We start from the raw sequence: 23,920 nt of genomic DNA, 5'->3' as shown, positions 1-23,920 counted from the left end.
TTTTCCTCAGACTACCAGCTTTTAGATAGAAATCCCCCCCCCCCCCCCTCTCCCCTGGAATAGAAATTGCCCAGGGGAGATGATTTTAGGTTAGATTTAAAACTTGCTTTGCTACCTGTGGCATTTTTTTTAAATTATTGGACAACTAACGAAAACATATTGTTGCTGCATAGTCCTGTTGGGGACTCCTTTATGAGCCACTGACAACTTTGATAATGGGCAGTAAAGCTCATTTTTTCATTTTAGAGGAAATGTGTCATGAAGTTGAATTGTTTGTTTCCAAGACTAACATTCATACAAAGTGCAGAAGTAGGTGAACTTAATCATTTAAAAACACTTGGTTGCGATGACATACTGATCTGTAGCGTAGCCTGAGGTCTAGGTTAGGTAGTAAGGTGACAATTTGGATGGGAGTTGGCGAAGTCAACAAATCAGAAAGCGCATAATATGGTTGTGGTCACAAATTAACCGCGTGCGAAGCCTAATGGTTGAGTCCATCCCATACTTTCTTTTGAGCATTCTATCCTATTTACTGACCACTGTTCATATGCTAAATCAGTTCTTGATATGACTGTTTGTTGTACAGAGCTGAATATATATATATATTTTTTCAAAATTTAGGGAGATTCGATTTTCAGAGAACCGCTTAATAGTTATTTGGGAAATATTATTTAGGCAACTCTTCTGTTGGTTTCACGCTGTTGAGATTTATTATAACACTAGTATTGCCTGCAAAAAGTGCCAATTTTGCATGAAATTAATCAATGTATCTTTTTCTACTACTGCCCAGGCTATAGTTCAGTAGTGGCAATATGTTTAGTAGCAACGTTAGCATGTTGTTATGGTCTTCAGTCTAGAGACTGGTTTGATGCAGCTCTCCATGCTACTCTATCCCCTGTAACCTTCTTCATCTTCAGGTAACTACTGCACCCTACATTCTTCTGAATCTGCTTAGTTTATTCATCTCTCGGTCTCCCTCTACGATTTTTACCCTCCACGCTGCCCTCCAATACTGAATTGGTGATCTGTTGATGCCTTCTTGAATCTCTTCATCATCTGCAGAGATAGTTGGCATATAAACTTGTTCTACTGCGGTGGGTGTGGGCTTCGTGTCTATCTTGGCTACAATAATGTATTCACTATGCCATTTTGGTTTACGTTACAAGGACAGATCAGTAAATCATCCAGACTGTTGCTACTGCAACTACTGAAAAGCCCGCTGCCCCTCTTTAGGAACCAAATGTTTGTCTGGCCTCTCAACAGATACCCAACCGTTGTGGTAGCACCTATGGTACAGCTATCTGTATCACTGAGGGACACAAGCCTATCCACCAATGGTGTGGTTCATGGCGGTTGAACATTAGCATATTGGTTAACATTTGCTATAAAGGACAATGTATCATTTGATTCTCTATGAATCTGAAGTCACTTTTCATCACTTGGCACAAAATGGTGATGGTCTTTTGTATCAGACACTGTACATCCGCCATCAAAACGTTTTTCTTTATCAGTTTTTGCATCTTCAATAATTTTTTTTAGTATAGATAAATTAAGTGAAATGCACATTTTTCTTGGCAATATTCAAACATATCAGTTGGTGTTAAGATTTGGTTGTCAGTTGTTTGCTGAACGCTAGCTCTTGGTGCTAAATGCTTGACTATGCCCCCAGTTCTGTAACATGGTGATTTCCCATGGCTAGTTCCAAAAAATTCCATTTTGCAGTCGTGCCTTTTTTTTTTATGACGGGAAAGATTTAGGAAGCTCTTAAAATTTTTACTGTGTGCCTGAACCATCACTAAAATAATGAATACGCTTAATTTCTGTAAAAATGCACTTCAAAAATATGATCAAGTACATTAAAAACACATGCACTGCAACTGTGTCATGTTGGTGGCAGTAACTGGTTATGCAGTACCTGACACTATGTAGTTCTTCATTATCTTTGTGGTAAGTGTCAAATGGATGTATTGTAGCTTGACTATTTTCCCAGTGGAATCCTTGAACTGCGTCTTGGACAATGAAGAAGTAATTTTCAGCAAAACTCGTTAATATAATCAATTCTCCTGGTTTGAGACCTTATTTAGTGTACTGCAAATGTTTGCTCTGATGCTTTGCAAAGTATTGGTGAGTAGAAAGGGCCAAAAGTTTGGTATAGTTCAATGAATTCTTCATCTGTCATTTCTCTGGTTTCAAGTGTACCTCTGTCAGTGTGAGTCCATTGTTTTAACTTAACTGTATCCTTTGGATCAATATCTGCAAAAGCACTTTCCAAATATTCCTTTAGAACCTCTGTTCCTGGACATACTTTACAGCAATGAAGCATGCAATCTTTGTTTCCAAATTACAGACAGTAATATTTTGTAATCTGTTAATGGGCTACGTGCCAACATTAGTTTCACATTTTGATGTATAGATGTATTGTGCAGACACAAACTGAATGTGAAATAGCTGTGCCTACAGTCACACACCACTTTGGCCTTAATTCACAAAACTTGGAAAATCCATTTTCCAGTGCATTTTTATTGTGATACGTGACAAACATTTCTTTTTAGTTGCTCAGTAATAAGTATTTTTGTTTTTGAACCTTTTCTCCATCAATCCAAACAATAATACAGTCCTTTTTTCCTGGACAAATCCGACTTGGGCTGTGCCAATATTCCCTGTTCAGCTTTTAACTTTCTAGCCTGTCTTAAACACAAAATTGTTCCATAGTCTTCTTGATAGACTAGCTTTGGAGAACTAAGGTCAAAATTTGAATTTTCTCATTGTGATTTGATATAGGCCTATGTAATTTGTCTTTCAATTCTTGGATCAGCTGACTGTAATCTGAACAAGTCAAGCATTGCTTACTTGCTTGCTCCAGTTCACTGGGATCAAGTCCTCCCACTTCTCCAATTTTCTTAATAATTGCACCTTCAACTTAATGTATTTTGCGCCTTGCATATTCTTTTGTATCCCTTGCACCTGTCACAAACAGGTTTAAAATCACCAAATAAACAGCAAAATGAATATTTAAACACTACAGACATGTTGTTATTGTTGTGGTCTTCAGTCCAGACACTGGTTTGATGCAGCTCGCCATGTTACTCTGTGCTAGCTTCTTCATCTCTGAGTAAATACTGCAACCTACATCCTTCTGAATATGCTTAGTGTATTCATCTCTTGGTCTCCCTCTACGATTTTTACCCCACACACTTCTCTCCATCACTAAATTTGTGAGCCCTTGATGCCACAGAATGTTTCCTAATAACCAATCCCTTCTAGTTAAATTGTGCCACAAATTCCACTTCTCCCCGATTCTATTCAGTACCTCCTTATTAGTTACGTGATCTACCCATCTGATCTTCAGCATTCTTCTGTAGCACCTCATTTCGAAAGCTTCTATTCTCTTCTTGTCTAAGCTATTTATTTCCATGTTTCACATCCATATGTAGCTACACTCCATACAAATACTTCTGCAAAAGACTTCCTGACTCTTAAATCTATACACGATGTTAACGAATTTCTCTTTTTCAGAAGAGACATAACCAACAAAATTTCAACTTTAAGACACAATTTGTGCACCTTACCCAAAGAGCGAGCAAAATGAAAATAAGTTTTTCTAATAGAATGAAATGTGCTCTGTTGAATGGTGTTAATGGATGCAGTGTGGTAGATGTCCATTTTGAGCCACATGACTTTTAACACAGTTATGTTTTGATACATTCATGTTTTTTAGCAAATTTACAGTATGGTAACACAATAATTAAACACACAAGCCAGGCCTATATTTGTGATATACTAAACACCCAGACAGATGGCAGTTTGGCAAAAGACCAGGTACAATACTTATGACTCAATGAAGTATGGGACAAATTTCTCGCGACATGATTTGTTGCCTACTTTGAACTGAGATTATGCCAAATGCAGTGCTTTCTGAATTCTACGTCCATCATTTGCGTGTAGAGCACAACAAATTGTACCACTATACCCAGAAGAAGGAGTCTAGCTCTCTTACATTAGGAAGAGTGGAATGTCAAACTTAAAGATTTTTTTCGTGACTTTTTGGTCTCAGTGAAAGTGGTCTTCACAAAAGTGGCTTTAGCACCTCAACCAAGTTACAGGTGAGCCTGAAACTTCGCGTAAGGTTCATGTAGGGCCCTCAGGTACTTACTGTACAAATTTCATCAGAATTGAAGATGGTCAAGCTGGGAGTGTCCTTTAAACTGGGGCACTTGATATGGAATGACCCAAAGGCAATTTGAAAATCAAATCATGAGCCAAAGTACATGTACGGTTTTACTGAAGAAACTACTTCTTGCACGCATTATGAATTTTGTACAAAAGACCATGTCCAAAATGAAATAAGGTAATTTTCCTGATTCAGTAATTGAGAAACCCTCCAAAGTATCCATGAACTACTCCCTAGCGCCATTCTTCAAAGTTTCTGGCGAGTTGCTTGCATTGTTAAAAAAGTCCATCACTGTTGAGAAGGGATCTGCTGCCTTATTTTTTTTTTAATTTCAGTTTTAATTTTTCTTTATGAAAACCCATCGATCTTGCACATTACACCTGATTACGCCATAAGAAGGTTTATCCCAGAATACCTGCCAAAAGAGTCTGCACATTGACCATAGGTGTCTGCATATTGCCTGTAGGTGAGATGCCACTGGCATCAGAAGTTCTTTAAGGAGATTACAGTTACTGAATGAGAGGTATATTCAAGTGAGACTACTCTTGTCTTTGCAGTCCTTACAGGAGTGATACTTCAGGGACAGTATCATATTTCTAGATTACTCGCTGACTACCGGCTCTAGAAACTTTGTCTTTCGTGGGACAGTTGGCATCAGTCTGAAAGCATCTGCCCTTTCAGGTTTCTCAGTGTTTCTGTATGTTCTGCTGCGAGTTCAACAGCCCTGTGGGTGTTCACCATTCATACAGCCCTTCTTTGAATACATTCAGTACACACTGTTAATCCTATTTGGTATGGAGTCCACACACTTGAGAAGTATTCTAGGCTGGACTGCACAAGTGTGTTATTAGCATTCTCCTGTGTAGATTGACCATTTTTTCCCCAGTATCCTGCAAATGAACCACTCAACCTGTGCCTGAGTGTATGTGATCATTCTATTCCATATCCCTGTATAAATTGTTGCACCTGAGGATTTAGATGAGTTTACTGATTGCAGTTGTGGATTATTGATATTGTAGTCATAGGTTATTACTTTTCTGTGTGGAGTATCATATTGTACATTTCTGTACATCAGGTATTCCATCTTTGCACTTTCTTATCAGGGTAAAAATGGATACCTCTCCATCATTTCTCAGATAGTATTTCATTGTAGATAAGTGCATCATCTGCAAAAGAAGTTTGAATTTAATTGTATAATTGCCTACCTTGATAATATACAAAATGAATAGCAAGGGTCTCCCAACACACAGCTTTGGGCATGCCTGAAGTTATTTCTGCTTCTGTCAGTGATCTCTATTGTAGGTAAAATATTGTGTCCTACATACCAATAAATTGCAGATCCATTCAACAAATTTTGTGATGGCATTTTTGTTAATAATAGAGAAATAAATGCTTTTTGGCAATGAAGAAATATTGCATCCACCTGACTGCCTTGATAATATAATTAAACTTAACAGGTATACAGGATGTCCCGTTTATCTTGACAAATAACTGTTTGTCCAGATGCAAATTATAAAATGTCTCAAACAAATATTCTTTAGCCATCAGGGGGGCATCAATCAGCACGATTGTCTTCATTGTAGCTTTGGCTTTTACAAAGATGTGAATAGTGGTATTACTTTTTTAAATGGCACCATGTATTTTTTATTCGGTAATTCATTTCCTCTTCTAAAGACCTATTCAAAAACGTATCACAGTGTACCATTCACTGAAACACAACATCATTAATTACATAACACAACATTAATGCTGACGCTCCCAGCACTTAGTGGAGGTACTCGGGGTAATGGAACACATCGACGTGCTGACATTGACAGAGGACAATGTAAACATAAGTAGAATGCACACCCGTCATTCTGTCAACCATTGTCAGTTGGAGAGTTGTGTGAGTAGAATGTACACAAATGAAGAGAAAGTAGATATGGTACTCGTCTATATGGAATGTAAGTTAGCAGAACAGTAATTGCAATACTGTTTTCTTATGTACGGGTACATTTAGTACAGTAGTTTAGTTCTTTTAAATACTGTTGTATAGAGTAGGCATACAGTAAAGGCTGTCCTTCCTACAAACTGCATCGACATAGCATTTATTTTATTGTTGTTGAAGGTAGTTAAAATGCTATGCAGGCAGCAGGACTGTACAGAGAGCAATATTCTGACCAGAACCTATCTTCCCGACTGATGTTTTTGCGTCTTGTTGTGACACTTCAGGAAACGGGAAGTTTCAACAATCGACTATGCAACTGTTGTAACACTCGCACAGATGAAGGTGAAGGTGCCGAAGTTACTGTTCTCGCTTCCGTTGCTGTGAATCCACATGTTAGCACATCACAGCTTGAACATGATAATAGTATTCCTAAAACCAGTGTACATAATATTCTTACATGTCATCGGTTCCATCCTAACCATGTGCACCTGCATCAAGAATTGCATGGGGATGATTTCCAGAATCGTGTACAGTTCTGTCAGTGGACAGAGCAGCAAATTCTCGCCAACCTGAACTTCTTCTCCGATGTTTTTTTTACCAATGAATCTTCCTTCTCAAACAAAGGACAGGTAAAAACAAGGAAAATGCATTATTGGTCCAGTGACGACCAACAATGGCTTAGGCAGGTGGAACTTCAACGTCAGTGGAGGGTTAACATCTGGTGTGGGATGCTTGGCACTAAAATTATTGGCCCTTATTACATCAATGGTAGTCTGAATGGCAGAGCATATGCCAACTTCCTCAGACGAATTCTTCCTTCTCTTCTGGATGAAGTGCCGCTGAGAACCAGAGTGCTTATTTGGTATCAACACAATGGATATCCAGCACATAACGCCTTGCATGCACGCCATGTTCTGAACTGAAGGTATCCTGCCAGATGGATTGGTCGAGGAGGAACAGTTATTTGGCCTGCTAGGTCTCTTGATGTAAATCCTTTGGACATTTTTCTTTGGAAATGCATTAAAGACGTTGTCTATTGCAGTAGTCCAACAAGTGATCAGATTTAGTGTTTCCTCGTGTTTCTTCTTCATAGTAACATTGTTAACAGTAGGTCCTGATACACAAACCCTATGAAAACTCTGTTATTGAAAACCATAACTTATAGTTCAATTTCAGTGCGTTCTGTTCACTCATTTTGAAATAAAACAGGTCTGTGATGTTGATGTATTGTACCATTACAGGCTCTTCATCCCATTTGATAGAAAAAGAAATAGGCATTGTGTACTTCATTGTTCATATATCTTCAGTTTTGCAAACAGACTTTGGTAATTTCAGGCCCTTTGTGTAAGAAGTAAAGGTCCTAATACAGAGGAGATACTTTCGTGTTCGAAAAATTATCTTTCCTCTTTTTAGCTGCACTAGTTTGCAAACACATCTATTCTGTGATCACAATTTCCCATCCATTGTGACATTAATGATTCTGCTGTTTAACTTAACTGTGCAGCAACTGCCAGCAAAGGAACCAGAACTGGTAGCCTTAAGTCAAGTTCTGCATTAGCATATTAGTTAAATACTGGTAATCTGTTCCACTTTGCTGTCCTGCAGCATGATGTTGCCCTTTGCGAATTTTTGATATCTGACTTGTGCACTGGAAACACACAGTGCTGACAGTACTTGTTGAATTGGCATCAGCGTTCTTGCAGCGTCCTTCGGCAATCTCAGAAAAGAAGTATCAGGATAACAGTTCAAAAACTTGGTCAGATAGCTACAGCAAAGTCAAACCCTTCAATTTCTATGGAAACACTCTAGTTTATACTCGGCGCTGTAGCTTTGGAATAATTTGCTATTTCCCATTCATGGACATTCTGTTAAACCTAGCAACGCTAACCCATTTTTCATAATGAGTACTACCAAGGAAGGGAGGAGGGGATTTGCGTCCACCAGAAAAAATTAAAAAAAGGTTTTTTGTTAATTGTTGTTAAACTTTACTCACAAAAGTTTTTAAGTGGGTGCTGTTGTATAAGAAGGGTCCAGAACCTGAAAATACTCATACCAACTCATTTTCCTTTATTTGCATACCGAGAGGTGGTGTACTTTATGATCACTGTAAGATAATTAAAGAAAAAACATAAATTTCATTAACAGCATTGTGAGAATGAACGTTGCTAATATAGCAGAGATGCTGAGTTGCAGATAGGCACAACAAAAAGACTCCAACAATTAAAGTTTTCAGCCATTAAGAGCTTCATCCACAATATGCACACATGCCCCCCCCCCCCCCCCACACAAAATGCAGTCTCAGGCAACTGAAACCATACTGTGAGCAGCAGCACCAGTGCATGATGGGAGTGCCGACTGGGTGGGGGTAAGGAGGAGGCTGGGGCGAACAGTGAAGTGTGGCAAGTTACATGGAGAGCAGGGAAGGGGAGGGGGAGTAGCGGAAAAGGAGAGAAATAAAAAGAGTGGGTATGGTGGTGGAATAACGGCTGTGTAGTGCTGCAATGGGAATATTGAAGGGGCTGGACGGGTGGGGACAGTGACTAATGATGGTTGAGGCCAGGAAGGTTAGGGGAACGTAGGATGTATTGAAGGGAGAGTTCACACCTGCGCAATTCAGAAAAGCTGGTGTTGATGGGATGGATCCATAATGCACAGTCTGTGAAGCAGTTATTGAAATGAAGGATATCGTGTTTGGCAGCATGTTCAGCAACAGGGTGGTCCGCTTGTTTCTGGGCTCCACATCTTCGGTAGCCATTCATGCGGACAGACAGCTTGTTGGTTGTCATGCCTACATAGAATGCAGCACAGTGGTTGTAGCTTAGCTTGTAAATCACATGATTGGTTTCACATGTAGCCGTGCCTTTGATAGGATAGGTGATGTTAGTGATTGGACTGGAGTAGATGGTGGTGGGAGGATGTATGGGACGGGTCTTGCATCTAGGTCTGTTACAGGGGTATGAGCCACGAGGTAAGGGAATGGGAGGGGTTGTGTAAGGATGAACGAGTATGTCGTGTACGGCAGAATACCACTGTGGGAGGAGGGGAAACGATAGTGGGCAGCACATTTCTCATTTCAGGGCATGACGAGAGGTGACTGAATCCCTGGCAGAGAAATTAATTCAGTTGCTCCAGCCCTTGGTGATCTAAGTTAAAGGGGAATGTTCCTTTAGGGCCGGATAGTTGGACTTTGGGAGGTGTTGGGAGACTGGAAAGATAAAGCACGGGAGAGACCCTCGGTATATTTTGAGAGGGACTTGCCGTCATGCAGATGTGATGACAGTGGGTGGCTAGGTTGTACAGAAGAGACTTTTTGCTATGTAATGGGTGGCTACTGTTGAGTGGAGGTGGTGGCAGCTGTAGAAGTGGAGGTATTGATGGTGGTTAGTAGGTTTGATATGAATGGAGGTACTTATTTAGCCATCTTTGAAGTGGAGGCCAACATTTAGGAAGGTGGCTTGTTATGTTGAGTAGTACCAGGTGAAGCAAATGGGGGAGCACTTGTTGAGGTTGTGGAGGAATGTGGATAGGATGTCCTCACCTACAACCCAGATAGTAAAGATGTCATCAGTGATTCTGAACCAGGTGAGGGGTTTAGGATTCTGGGTTTTTAGGAATGATTCCTCTAGATAGCACATGAATGGGTTGGCATAGGATGGTGGCATGCATGTGCCCATAGCCATACCTCGGATTTGTTGTAGGTATTTTCTTCAAAGGAGAAGTAATTGTGGAGGAGGAGATAATTAGTCATGGCGACTAGGAAGGAAGTTGTTGGTTTGGAATCTGTTGGTCGTTGGGAAAGGTAATGTTCAATAGCAATAAGGCCACGGGCATTAGGAATGTTAGCGTACAGTGAGGTGACATCAATAGTGGCTAGCAAGGCACCGTGTGGTAAAGGGACAGGAACTGTGGAGAGTCGGGGGAGGAAATGGTTGGTATCTTTTATATAGGAGGGTAGTTTCCGGGCAATAGGTTGAAGGAGTTGGTCTATGAGAGCAGAGATTCTCTCAGTGGGGGCACAGTAACGGGCCACAATGAGGAGTCCTAGGTGGTTAGGTTTATGGACTTTAGGAAGCATGTAGAAGGTAGGAGTGCAGGAAGTGGTAGGGGGCGTAGAGAGATGGACTCAGGGGACAGGTTCTGGGATAGGCCTGATGGTTTGTGTAGTGACTGGAGATCGTGCTGGATTACTGGACTGGGATCACTGTGGCAAGGTTAGCAGGTCAAAGTATCTGACAGCTGGTGGAGTCCTTCCACCAGGTAATACTTGCAGTTCAAGACAACAGTGGTGGAGCCTTTGTCCGCAAGTAGTATTATGAGGTCGGTATCAGTTATTAAATGGTGGATTATGGTTCTTTCTGCTTATGTAAGGTTAGCTTCTATGTTGAGGTGTTTCCAACGGAATAGCATCTCATGCTTGCTCAATTAGCTCTATAAGATCATACCTTGTGTGTGGTCTCGCAGCGTAAACTGTGTTCCTGAGAGTACCCTACAGAAAGAAGTCTAAAGGAGTTAAATCTGGAAATCGAGCGCGATACTCCACACTCCCTCTTCGTCCTATCCATCTGGCAGGGAATGTACAATTGAGAAATGTCCTCACATCCAGGTGAATGTGAGGTGGCACTCCATTCCAAGACTTCTCCATGCTCTTAACAAGGATGATCTGATAGGCAAAGCGAATTTTGTAAGTGGTTCATTAACAGATGTGAAGAAGAGCAATGTTTCCAATATCGAATTCTTTGGTGAGATGAAGCAATGTTTAAACTTGATGGAACAATTAAACACCATACTCACATGTACTGGGGCAGGAAGAATCCATACATAACAGAGCAAAGGCATTTACTCGTATCAGGAACAGTCTGGTGTGGTCTGTCTTCTAGAGGGTTAATCAGGCCGTACTTCTTTGACAGCACTGTCATGGGCGACTCGTACTTGGAAAAGTTGGAAATGATAACTCATGGTCTTAGCGTTGTGTTTGGAAATGGAGAGTTGGAATGTAAGGCTTAAAGTTCTGAGACCGCAAAATTCTATGAACACTACTTCTGCAGATCTCAGTCTCACAGGAGCATTGCCTAACGGATTTCTTTGGGGATCGCGTGTATGCCTGGATTACTGCATCAACACTCTCATTGTCTGTTGAACTTCTCTTTCATCCGCTATGTCCCTTCTTCAAATCATGCATTGTCCTTCGACATCAAACTTATCTCTGATTCTTGTAATTGTTACTCTTGTCGGAGGTGGTGTTCCAAATTCAACTCTCCAATGTCGGTGAAAGTAATAATCTCCATTTCCAAACACAACGCTAAGACCATGAGTTATCATTTCCAACTTTTCCAAGTACGAGTCGCCCATGACAGTGCTGTCAAAGAAGTACGGCCTGATTAACCCTCTAGAAGACAGACCGCACCAGACTGTTCCTGATAGAGTAAATGCCTTTGCTCTGTTATGTATGGATTCTTCCTGCCCCAGTACATGTGAGTATGGTGTTTAATTGTTCCATCAAGTTTAAACATTGCTTCATCTCACCAAAGAATTCGATATTGGAAACATTGCTCTTCTTCACATCTGTTAATGAACCACTTACAAAACTCGCTTTGCCTATCAGGATCATCCTTGTTAAGAGCATGGAGAAGTCTTGGAATGTAAGGCTTAAAGTTCTGAGACCGCAAAATTCTATGAACATTACTTCTGCAGATCTCAGTCTCACAGGAGCATTGCCTAACAGATTTCTTTGGGGATCGCGTGTATGCCTGGATTACTGCATCAACACTCTCATTGTCTGTTGAACTTCTCTTTCATCCGCTATGTCCCTTCTTCAAATCATGCATCATTCTTCGACGTCAAACTTATCTCTGATTCTTGTAATTGTTACTCTTGTCGGAGGTGGTGTTCCAAATTCAACTCTCCAATGTCGGTGTACCGCACTCACATTCTCTGTTTTCCAGTAACACTTTAGCACCCATTTCTGCTGTTCAAACAATAACATCATGTTTCCTGACAATCCTGAGACAAAAGAAAGCATTGTTATGTTTTCCACTGCCTTCTAAATTATTACCCTTAAAAATGTATTTCTGCCTCCTTTAATTAAAGAGGGATTCAGTTTCAAAGATTGTATACATTATTTTGGGACACCCTTTATATTGATATTTTTGGAAAAAATATCAATGTATCTATATATCAATATTTAATCAACAGTCCTAGTACTGAGAGTATTAATGCCATTAAATTTGCTTTCATCAGCAAAGAAATTGATAGAAATAAAACATTACAAGTTGAGTGGGTTTAACGTGGTGATACTTTAGCATGAACTAAGAAAATTATTTTTCCCCCTCCCCAATTGATGAAACAAAAATTCAGATCAGCAAATTTTCAAAAGCTGCATCATCTTTATTGGTCAAAATTAGAGACAGTAATGAAGGAGATATATCAACTTCAGATCTTCAGCCAGGACAGTATGCTGTTTACTTATAATTGTATCCTTCTGCTCAGCAGATGTCTCACACATATTTCAAAGGACTGTTTTTCAACAGTGGGGGATTGGAAATGTCTGTCAGACATCGGCTTGGGAGAAGGATGCTGTTATAAGCTTTATACACCCATATGGCCCAGAAAATTCATTTTATTGCCCTTCAAGGGGTGATAAGGCCTGGATTCCATAACAGCTCTTTACTGTAGTTATTCCAGCACCCTCAGCGACATTGTCTGGATGGCAGTATAGTTTTCCTCATGATATTATACAGTAAGTTAGTGCAACATGTAAACAATTCCAGTTACTTGAAGTAAACATAAGTTTGGGACCCTAAAAAAGATTTCTTCTAACTGTGGCCTCTGACACTTAACCCTTTAACTGCTCTGGACGGGTGCCTTTGTAACTGTCCCTGTGTGCTCTGAACGTGTTTACATGCGCCACCAGTCCTTCTACCAGGCACTCTGAACACATCCAGAGCAGTTAAAAGGTTAAAGAATTGCCTCATCAGGCCTATGAACATGTGGTGAAGAAACCTACCAGTGACTGCTGTCGTACAGCTATTAGGCATGTCCCTATTTTCCTCACTTTAAAAGAATCAATTAGTGATTAAGCCACCAAGGACCACTTAAACAATTTTTCATCAGTTCACATAAAGTGCAGGGTACATCTGCTCAAAATATACTGTACTATGAAGTGAAATTAGCTATCATGTCATTAGTATTTCACAATAAAAATACACACTCAAAATCCTCTGTAACATGAAATCTTTCCAAAAAAAAAGTCAGGCAGACTTTTATGAACTTCCCCGAAACTTACCCAATGTCACAGTGGTGTTTATCTTGAAGGAGTTTGTACAATGTGTATTTCAGCCATTATGAAACAATTTTACTTGCTTGATGTACAGTGTCTTGATAATTCATGGTTAAATTTTGATGTTTATAATCAAATTATTATGAAAAGTATAGCTTGCTGCGCACCATATAGTACACCCACGAGAATCATCTTATTTTTTGGGTCTATGGAACGAAAACTGAATCTAATCTAACCTAATTTTGAGTTGCATACAGGCTAAACAAAAAGACTGCTAAACAAGTAAGCTTTCGGCCAAAAGGTCTTTTTTCTGAAGTAGACGTTCAAGCAAGCACACACACACACACACACACACACACACACACACACACACACACACACACACACATGACCTTTGTCTCTGGCCAAGACATTGGTCTTGTGTGTGTGTGTGTGTGTGTGTGTGTGAGAGAGAGAGAGAGAGAGAGAGAGAGAGAGAGAGAGAGAGAGAGAGAGAGTTCTGCTTGCATTATTATATGTGTGTGTTGTCCATTTCTGAAGAAGGCCTTTTGGCTGAAAGCTTACTGTTTAATAGTCTTTTTTGTTGTGCCTGTCTACAACATCTGCACTATATGGTGTGTGACAATCAATCCTTTCCATAATATTGTCCTTATTCCATCCTAGATTTTCAAATTTATAACAAGCTAGATCATGTAGTTATCATAACAGAAAAATAGACTGAAATATGTCATGATGAGACACGACAAAGGACACCCTATTTTTGAAGTTCTTTGAGTTGTTGTGACTATCTAACTAGCTAGTCACAGTAGTTTTGATATTACCTTCCCCAGAGAGCACTAAACAGAATAAAAATGGCAGGTTTAATTTAAGGACCAGTAGCATATGGTTGTATTTGAAATTCACCTCCACTTTGTCTTTTTTTAGGGCCTTATATGCCTGTGTTGCAAACCTAAATCTAGTTTTTTGGTGGGTTAGAATATGGTCTTTTCAGTGAAAATAATTAAAAGAGTTTTCAAAAGACTTTTTTGGTAAAAGTGGCCATTTTTTGGCATTTTTACAAAAATGTCAACTTTGCCCTCAATTTGTAAACTGTTGGAAACCAGTAGGAGATTGAAATTTTATATTTAAAAACCATATATTGGTAATGCATTTCATGCAGAGTTTCAGCACTTACTTCTGGAAATATAAAAAGTGAAACTTCAAATTTTTTCAAGTGACTTTTTTGGCCATCTTTGCTTCAAATTATCTATATGAAAATTGTTCAAGAAATCCTATTTTATTATTTCACTTAAGTGAGTTATAAAGTTGTACAAGATGACCTAGTTTTGCTGCAGGAGATATGTCAAACAAATGACTGCACCTGTCTAAGTATTATATCGGCAAAAGTAAAACTTTACTAATGTCTTTGGGAACATGTTCAAAAGTAACACAAAATTTCAGCAAAATCTGTGATGATCATGTGGGATTTTGTTTTTAATAAGACCACTTGGCATGGGCTGGCTGAACCTTAATTGCTTAAAGAGTGGGTTCACAATAAAGTATTCCATTCTTTATAACACACAGACCTCAGCATTAAGGGAATTTGATTAATTTTCTTATTAAATTGAGAAAACAAATGTGCATACTTGGAGCTGCAAGATGCTGGGACACCTCCCGTAAATTGATCTGTGGAAGGGTTCCCATGCAGTAGTTTTTTGGATGCTGTAATGGCGTAGGAAGGACAAGTGCATGAGGCTCATCAGTGATTTTGTGGGATATGCAGAAGAGATAGGAAGATAGTGGAAGAGGAGGTGAAAATTGCTGCCCTTTGGTGGAATGGAAAGATATTGACATGTTAAGGAGGTAAAAAGGTAATGAGAGTTGGTAAATAGCGTCATGTAATAATAGAAGGAGCATGAACAGAACTTACGTTGACAGTTATGTGGTGAATATGAAAAATAATCTTAACCTGTTGCTTCAGTTAAAAACAGATGAGTCTCAGGCATAGAAGTAAACTGGGCACAATGATGCCTGCAGATAAACTATGAAGAGAACAGTATTGTATAACAGGACAATCTTCTGCAGTTGTCGTTGTGGTGGTCTTCAGTCTGAAGACTGGTTTGATGCAGCTCTCCATGCTACTTTATACTGTGCAAGCCTCTTCATCTTCAAATAACTACTGCAACTTACATCCTTTGAATGTGCTTTACTATCTCCCTCATAAGACTTTTAGCCTCCACTCTTTCCTCCAACACTAAGTTGGTGATCCCTTGATGTCACAGAATGTGTTCTGCCAATTGATCCCTCGTTCCAGTCAGATTGTGCCACAAATTTCTTTTCTCCCCAATTCTATTCAGTACCTCTTCATTAGTTACGTGATCTATGCATCTAATCTTAAGCAATCTATTGTAGCACCATGTTTCAAAAGCTCCTATTCCCTTCTTATCTAAACAGTGTGTCGTCCAGGTTTCACTTTCATATGTGGCTACACTCCACACAAATATTTTCAGAAAAGACTTACTAACACTTAAATCTTGATTTGGTGCTAAAAATTCTCTCTTGTTCAGAAACACTTCTTTTCCATTCCAGTCTACATTTTATATCCTCTCTACATTGGCCATCATTTGTTATTTTACTGCCCAAATAGCAAAACTCATTTCCTGCTTTTAGTGTGTCGTTTCCACATCTAATTACCTCGGCTTCAAGTGATTTAATCCGATGACATTCCATTATCCTTGTTTTGCTTTTGTTGATGTTCAAATTATATCAAGACATGGTTCATTCCATTCAACTGCTCTTGCAAATAGTTTGCTGTATGCAATAGAATTACTATGTCATCAGCAAACCTCAAACGTTTTTATTTCTTCTCCCTGAACTTTAATTCCTTTTCAAAATTTATCTTTGTTTTCCTTTACTGCTTGCTTAATGTACAGATTGGATAACATCGGGGATAGACCACAACGCCGTCTGACTCCCTTCTCAATCATTACTTGCTTTTCATCCTCCTTGACTCTTGTAACTGCTGTCTGGTTTCTGTACAAGTTGTAAACAGCCTTTTGCTCTCTGTGTTTTACCCCTGCAACCTTTAGAACTGCAAAGAGAGTACTGTCAAATGCTTTCTGTAAGTCTACAAATGCTATAAACATAGATGAATGATGGATGGATGGAGATAATTATACGGATGCACAACAGCAAGGTCTTCAGCGCCTGCGTGAAAACAGACTGAAATGAGTGTCTATAAAATACACAAACAGAAAGATAAAATGGCACATAAACACAGGTTAACAAAAGTTGGAAGACTACATGTGTACCCGCATCTAAACATAGGTTTGCCTTTTTGTAACCTATTTTCTAGATAAGTTATAGGGTCAGTATTGCCTCGTGTGTTCCTACATTTCTCCAGGTTCCAATTCCATGAGGTCTGCTTCCACCAGTTTTTTCATTTTGCTGTAAAGAATTCTTGCTAGTATTTTGCAGCCATGACTTATTAAACTGGTAGTTCAGTAATACTGACATCTGTCAGCACCAGCTTTCTTTGGAATTGAAGTGATTATATTCTTCTTGAAGTCTGGGCATTTTTTGCTTGTCTCGTATGTCTTGCACACCATATGGAAGAGTTTTGACATGGCTGGCTCTCCAAAGCTATTAATAGGTCTTACAGAATGTCATCTACTCCTGGGGCCTTGTTTCGACTTACGTCTTTCAGTGCTCTGTCAAATTCTTCCTGCAGTATCGTATTTCATCTTCCCCCACGACCTCTTCCATTCCTGTAATATTGCCTGCAAGTTCGTCTTCCTTGTATAGATCCTCTGTATACTCCTTCCACCTTTCAGCTTTCCCCTCTTTGCTTAGGACTGGTTTTCCGTCACACTTCCTGTCACTCTCATTTTTAGAGATTTGCATTCCCTTTTGTCTGGTTCATCTGCTGCATTTTTATATTTTGTCCTTTCAGTCACCCAAGGGTTTCGACAAGGCCTTGTCGTTTTTATGTATTTGATTCTCAGCTGCCTTCACTATTTCATCTCTCAAAGCTACCCATTCACCTTCCACTGTATTCCCCTGTTCTAATCAATCAATGCCTAATGCTCCCTCTGAAACTCTCAACAACCTCTGGTTCTTTCAACTTATCTGGATCCAATCTCCTTAATTTCCTACCTTTTTGCATTCTTTAGTTTTAATTTACTCTTCATAACCAATAAATTGTGGCCAGAGTCCACATCTGCCCCTGGAAATATCTTAAATTTAAAATCTGGTCTCTTCCACATATATTGCCTTCTTTCATGATTCCGTAATAAGTGTTAGCAATGATTAAATTATGCTCTGCTCAAAATACTATCAGGTGACTTCCTCTTTCATTCCTTTCCCCTGGTCCATATTCACCTATATTATTCCTTCTTCCCCTTTTCCTACTATCAAATTCTAGTTGCCCATCACAATGAAATTTTCGTCTCCCTTGGCTGTATGAATAATTTCTTTTATTTGATCATACATTTCTACAGTCTCTTCATCATCTGCAGAACTAGTTGTCATATAAACTTGGACAACTGTGGTGGGAGTGGGCTTTGTGTCATTCTTGCTACGATAATGCGTTCACTATGCAGTCTGTAGTAGCTTACCAGCATTATTCTTTTTTATTCATTATTAAACCTACTACTACTACTACTACTACTACTACTACTACTACTACTGCATTACTCCTATGTGATCTTGTATTTGTAACCCTGTATTCACCTGTCCAGAAGTCCTGTTCCTGCTACCATCATACTTCACTGATTCCCACTATATGTAACCTCAGCCTATCCATTTCCCTTTTAAAATTTGGTAACCTACCTACATGATTATGGTATGTAACATTCCATGCTCCGAACCGTACAATGCCAGTTTTGTAGTTTTGTTTCTCGTGATGACATCCTCCTGAGTAGTCCCTGCCTGGAGATCCAAATGGGGGATTATTTCTACCTCCAGAATATTTTACCCTAGAAGATGGCATCATCATTTAACCATACAGTAGAGCTGGTGTGCCTTGGGGAAAAATTACAGCTGTATTTTCCTCTTGCTTTCAGCCATTCGCAGTAGCAGCAGAGCAAGGCTATTTTGGTCGATGTTAGAAGGCCAGGTCAGTCAATCATGCAGACTGTTGCCCCTGCAACTACTGAAAAGGCCGCTGCCCCTCTTCAGGAACCAGACGTTTTTCTGGCGTCTCAGTAGATATCTTGTCAATGTCTTTTGCAGCTAAATTACATCTGGCTGTATGGCTGAGGCACGCAGGCACTACTCCAGTGGCAAAGTGCACTGTTGATTTGGATATGGGGAATGAGATCTTCTGCAGTATCTGCTATATTTCCGCTGACATACAAAACTGAATGTAGTAGTTCCAGAAAGCCACTGCAAGTTTAGACTGTGTGGATGAAAGGTACACTACAGTAATAATTCCCATATGACAGGTAGTTGGTTTGCTCATTTTCTGCATTTCAGGTAAGGCATTTGTAAGGAAGTATAAGAGAAAAGTTCATAAATTGTATTTAGCATGCATTCAGTTTCCCTTCAGTCTAAAAATACCAACATGTATTTACGGTCATTGAATTGTGGTCAATATTTTTTGTGGTTTTATACCAATAGCTACTAGCTAGAAACCTTGTATAACCAGTTCAAGGCAGAAACTTACAATTTAATTTCTGAGAGTATTTGTTTTAAAATAGCAGTTTGATTATCAGTAAGAAAAAATAATATTTTCAGGTTGGTAACACATGTGACTGGCAGATAAGACGACAGAAGGTCAGTGAAAGGGGCAAGTTCTTGCTGGAAACCGCACAGTGGAGCGATTGTCAGTTTGTTGTGGGGACTGAACCTCATCAGCAGGTAAGACAAAGTACAGACAGTACTACCCCATTCATAAACTGTATTGTGTGTAAGTATTCAGTTATACTTGTGTCCTTGCCATTTATTTAGGTTTTTATATATATTTATGTCATGAACCCTCGGATTCTAATGGTTATTTGTATGTTTATTAGAAAAGGCAAACATACATTTATGTAAGGGGTATTCAAATGAAACCCAGTCACTAGTGTAAAGTAAGGGTAATGATTTTATTAACTCAAAAATGTAGTTATACTCAATACACATACTCAAGAATAGTCGCCAAAAGTGTTGGCACATTTATCCCATTGCGACACTAGCTGGTTGAGTCCATCCTTGAAGAAGCTAGTATAGGCTGCTGTTGTATCCTGGCCTGGACCCAGTCACACACTTTGTCATTTATTGCAAATCGATGTCCACGAATAACTTGTTTTAGAGGTCCAAACGCATGAAAGTCACACAGTGAAAGGTCGGGACTGTACGGTGGCTGTTCCAGTGTTTTCCACCCAAACTGCTGCAGTGTTGTCTTCACCACATTGGTTGTGTGTGGGTGGGCATTATCATGCAGGGGGATAATGCCATTGGACAGCATGCTTCGACATTTCAACTTGATGGCTCGCCTGATGTTCAGTAAAGTGGCTTGATAGCACTGGGCATTGATAATGGTTCTCCATTCCAGGAACTTGACAGGAAGTGGGCCCTTGTGGTAAAAAAAGGAGGACATGATGACCCTAACAGAATTTGTGTGCACAGTTTTTTATTTCCTTGGAGGTGGTGAAGTCGCATGTTTCCACTGCTTGCTTTCCGGTCCAAAACTGTGACACTATGTTTTGTCACCTGTGACCATATGCAACAGAAAGCCATATTCCTGCTCACAACAATGTTGCAGACGACCCAAAGACAGCACCATTCGAGTATTGCGCTGTTCAGCGGTCAGTTGGTGTACACTGTACACAGATTTTTCGAAGGGTCAAGTGTTGAAGCATTATGGTGTGGGCAGTGCCCTTGCTAATGCCCAGTAACCCATGGATCTCATCCATGGTGATTCTGTGGTTGTCCAAGACTATAGTATTCCACAATAATTTCTGGTGCGATGACACGATGAGCCTGTCCAGGACGAGTATCGTTCTCCAGTGATTCCCGCCCCTCAAGGAATTGTTTGCACCATTCCACAGCACTTGAACGACTCGGACTATACTCACTGCACACAGCCTTCATCCATTGACACATTTCACGGCCTCAAACTCCCTCCACTGCCAAAAATTGAATCGCTCCTCGTTGTTCCTGCTCACTTGCCTGCATATTCGACAGTGGACGGTGACTTGTGTGACTGCCTTCTCTTCGGCATGAAACGACACTGGTGCTATGCAGCATCAAATGGTGCTCATTTGTCAGTCACTTTTCCAATAGATGGCACCACCATGCCTGCAGTTATGTGGTGCCACCTTAAGTGTAAGGCAAAGGTAGACGCACTGGCCAGGTTTCATTTGAATGAACCTCATAGCATTTATGATATAGAGGAAGCTTTTGAAAGTGTTGACTGGAATCACTCTTCAAAGTTTGAAAGACAGCAGTGTTAAATACAGGGTGCAAAAGGTTATCTAAAACATTTACAGAAACTGTACTGCTCTTATATGAGTTGAAGGATGTGAAAATGAGAATGTGGTTAAGAAGGGATTGAGATGGGTTGTTGCCTGTCCCCCCATGCTATTTCATGTTCATTTTGAGCTACCAAACAGAACTTTGAAAAGGGAGTTATTGAAGTTCAGAGATAAGATATAAAAACTTAAAAGATTTGCTGGTTATAGAGGAGTGGTTGAACAGAGTAGATATTGTCTTGAAAATAGGTTATAAGAAGAACAAGGGCACAATTAAAACGAAGGTTGTGGAATGTCGTGAGTTTGAATCAGGTGATGCTGTGAGAGAACTGAATTAGGAAATGAAGACACCAGAAGTAGTCAGTTTTGTTATTTGGACAGCAAACTAAATCACATTGGCGAAGGTAGAGACAATATAAAATACAGACTGACAAAAACCAATGATAGTGTATGTCTGAAAAAGTTAAATATTTAAACGTATAATACAAATGAAAGTTTAAGAAATCCTTTCTGAGAGTTTTGTCTGAAGTGTAACCTTGTAAGGAAGTGACACATGGGTGATAAACAGCTCAGATGCCCAGAGAGTAGAAGCTTTCCCCAGAGAGTAGAAGCTTTCAAAAGTTTGACGATTAGATCAAATAACTAATGAAGAGGTACTTAATGAACTGGGGTGAAAAGAAGTTTGACCAAAAGGGGATTGGTCAATAGGACATATACTGAGGCATTAACAAGTAGCCAGTTTGGCAGTACAGGGAAAGAGGAGAGGAGGGTGGGTAGATGTACAAATTGTGTAGCGACAAAGGTTTTAATGCAGTAACCATGTTCAGTAGATGTAGGTTAGAATAGTTATGCAGAGATAGAAGAAGCTTGTCCAGGATGGAGCTGCATCAAACCAGTCACACACAGAAGATAACACCAACAAAGTTTGAAAGGTCAATGGAAATTTGTAGCTGTAATTCTGAATTACCTACCTTATTAAAGGTCAAGCTAGAGAGAATCATCAGGGTGGTAGGGCAATGCTTGAGTCACAGGAATGACACCAAAATCTTCTGCATAAATACTCCTTCTTATTATGTGGAATAAATTGGTGTATAGTCAAATATTTGTTAAGTGGTAATCCATGTTTTGTGCTGGTTATTGCCTATGTATTCACATGTTTTAACAATACTGTTGGATAACACGTGCAAGCTGAAAAGTAGTTCAATTAGCGGGACAAGTACTTGTGTCGATGAGTAATCATATTGATTTACTTTAATTGTACACATATAAAGTGCAAAAGTAAGATACATACATGAGGGATGCCAAAAACTAAGAACTCTGAATTTTTTATGTGAAGACTCTTAAAACTTTTTTAAATGAAACAAATTTTATTAACATTCTACATCTGTAGTCTCCATGTATACTTATTTATTTCTCAACGTAGTCACCCTGGACATGAACCCATTTGTCCCAATGAGACACCTATTTGTTGTTACCATCACTGTAGAATGTTTGACTTTGTTGACAGAGCCACAGACTCAACTCTGCTTGCACCGCTTCATTAGTATCAAAGTGAAATCCTCAGAGGTGTTCTTTAACTTTTGGAAATCGAATGGGATTAAGTTGGGACTGTATGGAGGATAACCGATGACAGTGAACCCAAGGTGTCGGATTGTTGCAGATGTCACTGTGCTCGAATGTTGTCACGCATTGTCACGCTGGAGGAGAGGGTACTCACTGTGTGGATGAACTCTTTGAATTCGAAACTTGATTATAGCATGCTGTTTCTCACACACTGACATAGTTACATTACACACAGCCATGTTAAACACTACAAACTTGGGGCCATCTAGTGGCTGCAAATATGTAGATGTAAAGCATAAAGATATAGGATGTTAATGACATTTGTTTTGCTTAAAAAGCTTTAAGAGTTTTCATATGAAAAATTTGGAGGCATTATTTTTTATCATGCTTTTGTAAATTGGTACCCTAAGGACACAGGAAGAATTTGAGTAAAGGCATAGTGTTTTTAGATTTTATTTTACCTTACCTAGTTAAAGTTTTGCTATTTGGGCAGCAAAATAACTGATAATGGCCAAAGTACAGAGGACATAAAATGTAAACTGGCAATAGGAAGGGACGTGTTTCTGAAGAAGAGAAATTTGTTAGCATTGAATATAGATTTAAGTGTTGAGAAGTCTTTTCTGAAAGTATTTGTATGGAGTGTAACCACGTATGAAAGTGAAACATGGACGATACACAGTTCAGGCATGAAGAGAACAGAAGCTTGTGAAGTGTGGTGTTACAGAAGAATACTTACAATTAGATGGGTATATCACAAAGTAATGAGGAGCTACTGAACAGAATTGGAGAGAAAAGAAATTTGTGGCTCAACCTGACTAGAAGAAGGGATTGGTTTGGCTGTTAATGGAAACAGGGGTAGGATTGGAGGTATCCAATTGTGAGCACAGGATGGGCTACACAATGTAGTCGGATAGCTTAGTCGACGTGTAACTAACAACAGTGGTACAGTGCTAGTGGTGTTGGTACAAAGCAGATCAGTGGTCACAATAAAGAAAAAAAAACATTGCACTATATTTACCACAACATTTGCCAAAGTTGACATTTAGTCAGAAAGGAACACAAGGAATTTCACTGAGTGAGAAAGAAATGGCAGATGAAATATTAGGATTTCCGTAAGATGAGTCAGTGGAATGCATGGTGTCGTATATGGTCAACTGTGCAGATATTGTACATAAGGAGTACAACGACAAAGTTACATTCTTAACAAGTGAAACTGATATTGAAACAGGTAGTGAGCCACATATGAGGGGAAGTCAAAAAGTAAATTGACTTTTGAGAAACGGAATGTTTATTCTAATGATATAAAACTAAAACATACATTATTTTGCTACATCACCTCCCTGCACTTCAAGACCCTCTGTCTAGTATTTCACAAGTTTTTTTAATTTGTCAGAAAAAAAGTTTTTTGGCTGTTCCTGTAACTACTTTTGCACTGCATCAGTGGCTTCAGCATCGGTTGAAAATCTTCTTGCCCTGAGTGCTTACTTCAATGATCCAAACACATGGAAATATCTTGGAGCCATGTCTGGATTATATGGTAGGTTTTCTAA

The 23,920-nt window shown here is 39.4% G+C and overlaps 1 protein-coding gene across 1 annotated transcript in view; it reads left to right on the top strand.

The window, feature by feature from the left end:
- Window positions 1-23,920, top strand: part of LOC126272208 (BTB/POZ domain-containing protein 6-like) — an 83,885-nt gene that overhangs the window by 916 nt on the left and 59,049 nt on the right. The window contains exon 3 of the mRNA XM_049974892.1: window positions 19,090-19,212. Within this exon, the coding sequence (XP_049830849.1) occupies window positions 19,090-19,212 (123 nt within the window). The remainder of the gene's footprint in view (window positions 1-19,089; window positions 19,213-23,920) is intronic.

This window comes from Schistocerca gregaria, chromosome 5 (genome assembly GCF_023897955.1).
Source record: "Schistocerca gregaria isolate iqSchGreg1 chromosome 5, iqSchGreg1.2, whole genome shotgun sequence".
Lineage (NCBI taxonomy): Eukaryota > Metazoa > Arthropoda > Insecta > Orthoptera > Acrididae > Schistocerca > Schistocerca gregaria.
Note: the sequence above shows the minus strand (reverse complement) of the source record. Positions and strands in the feature narration are given on the sequence as shown.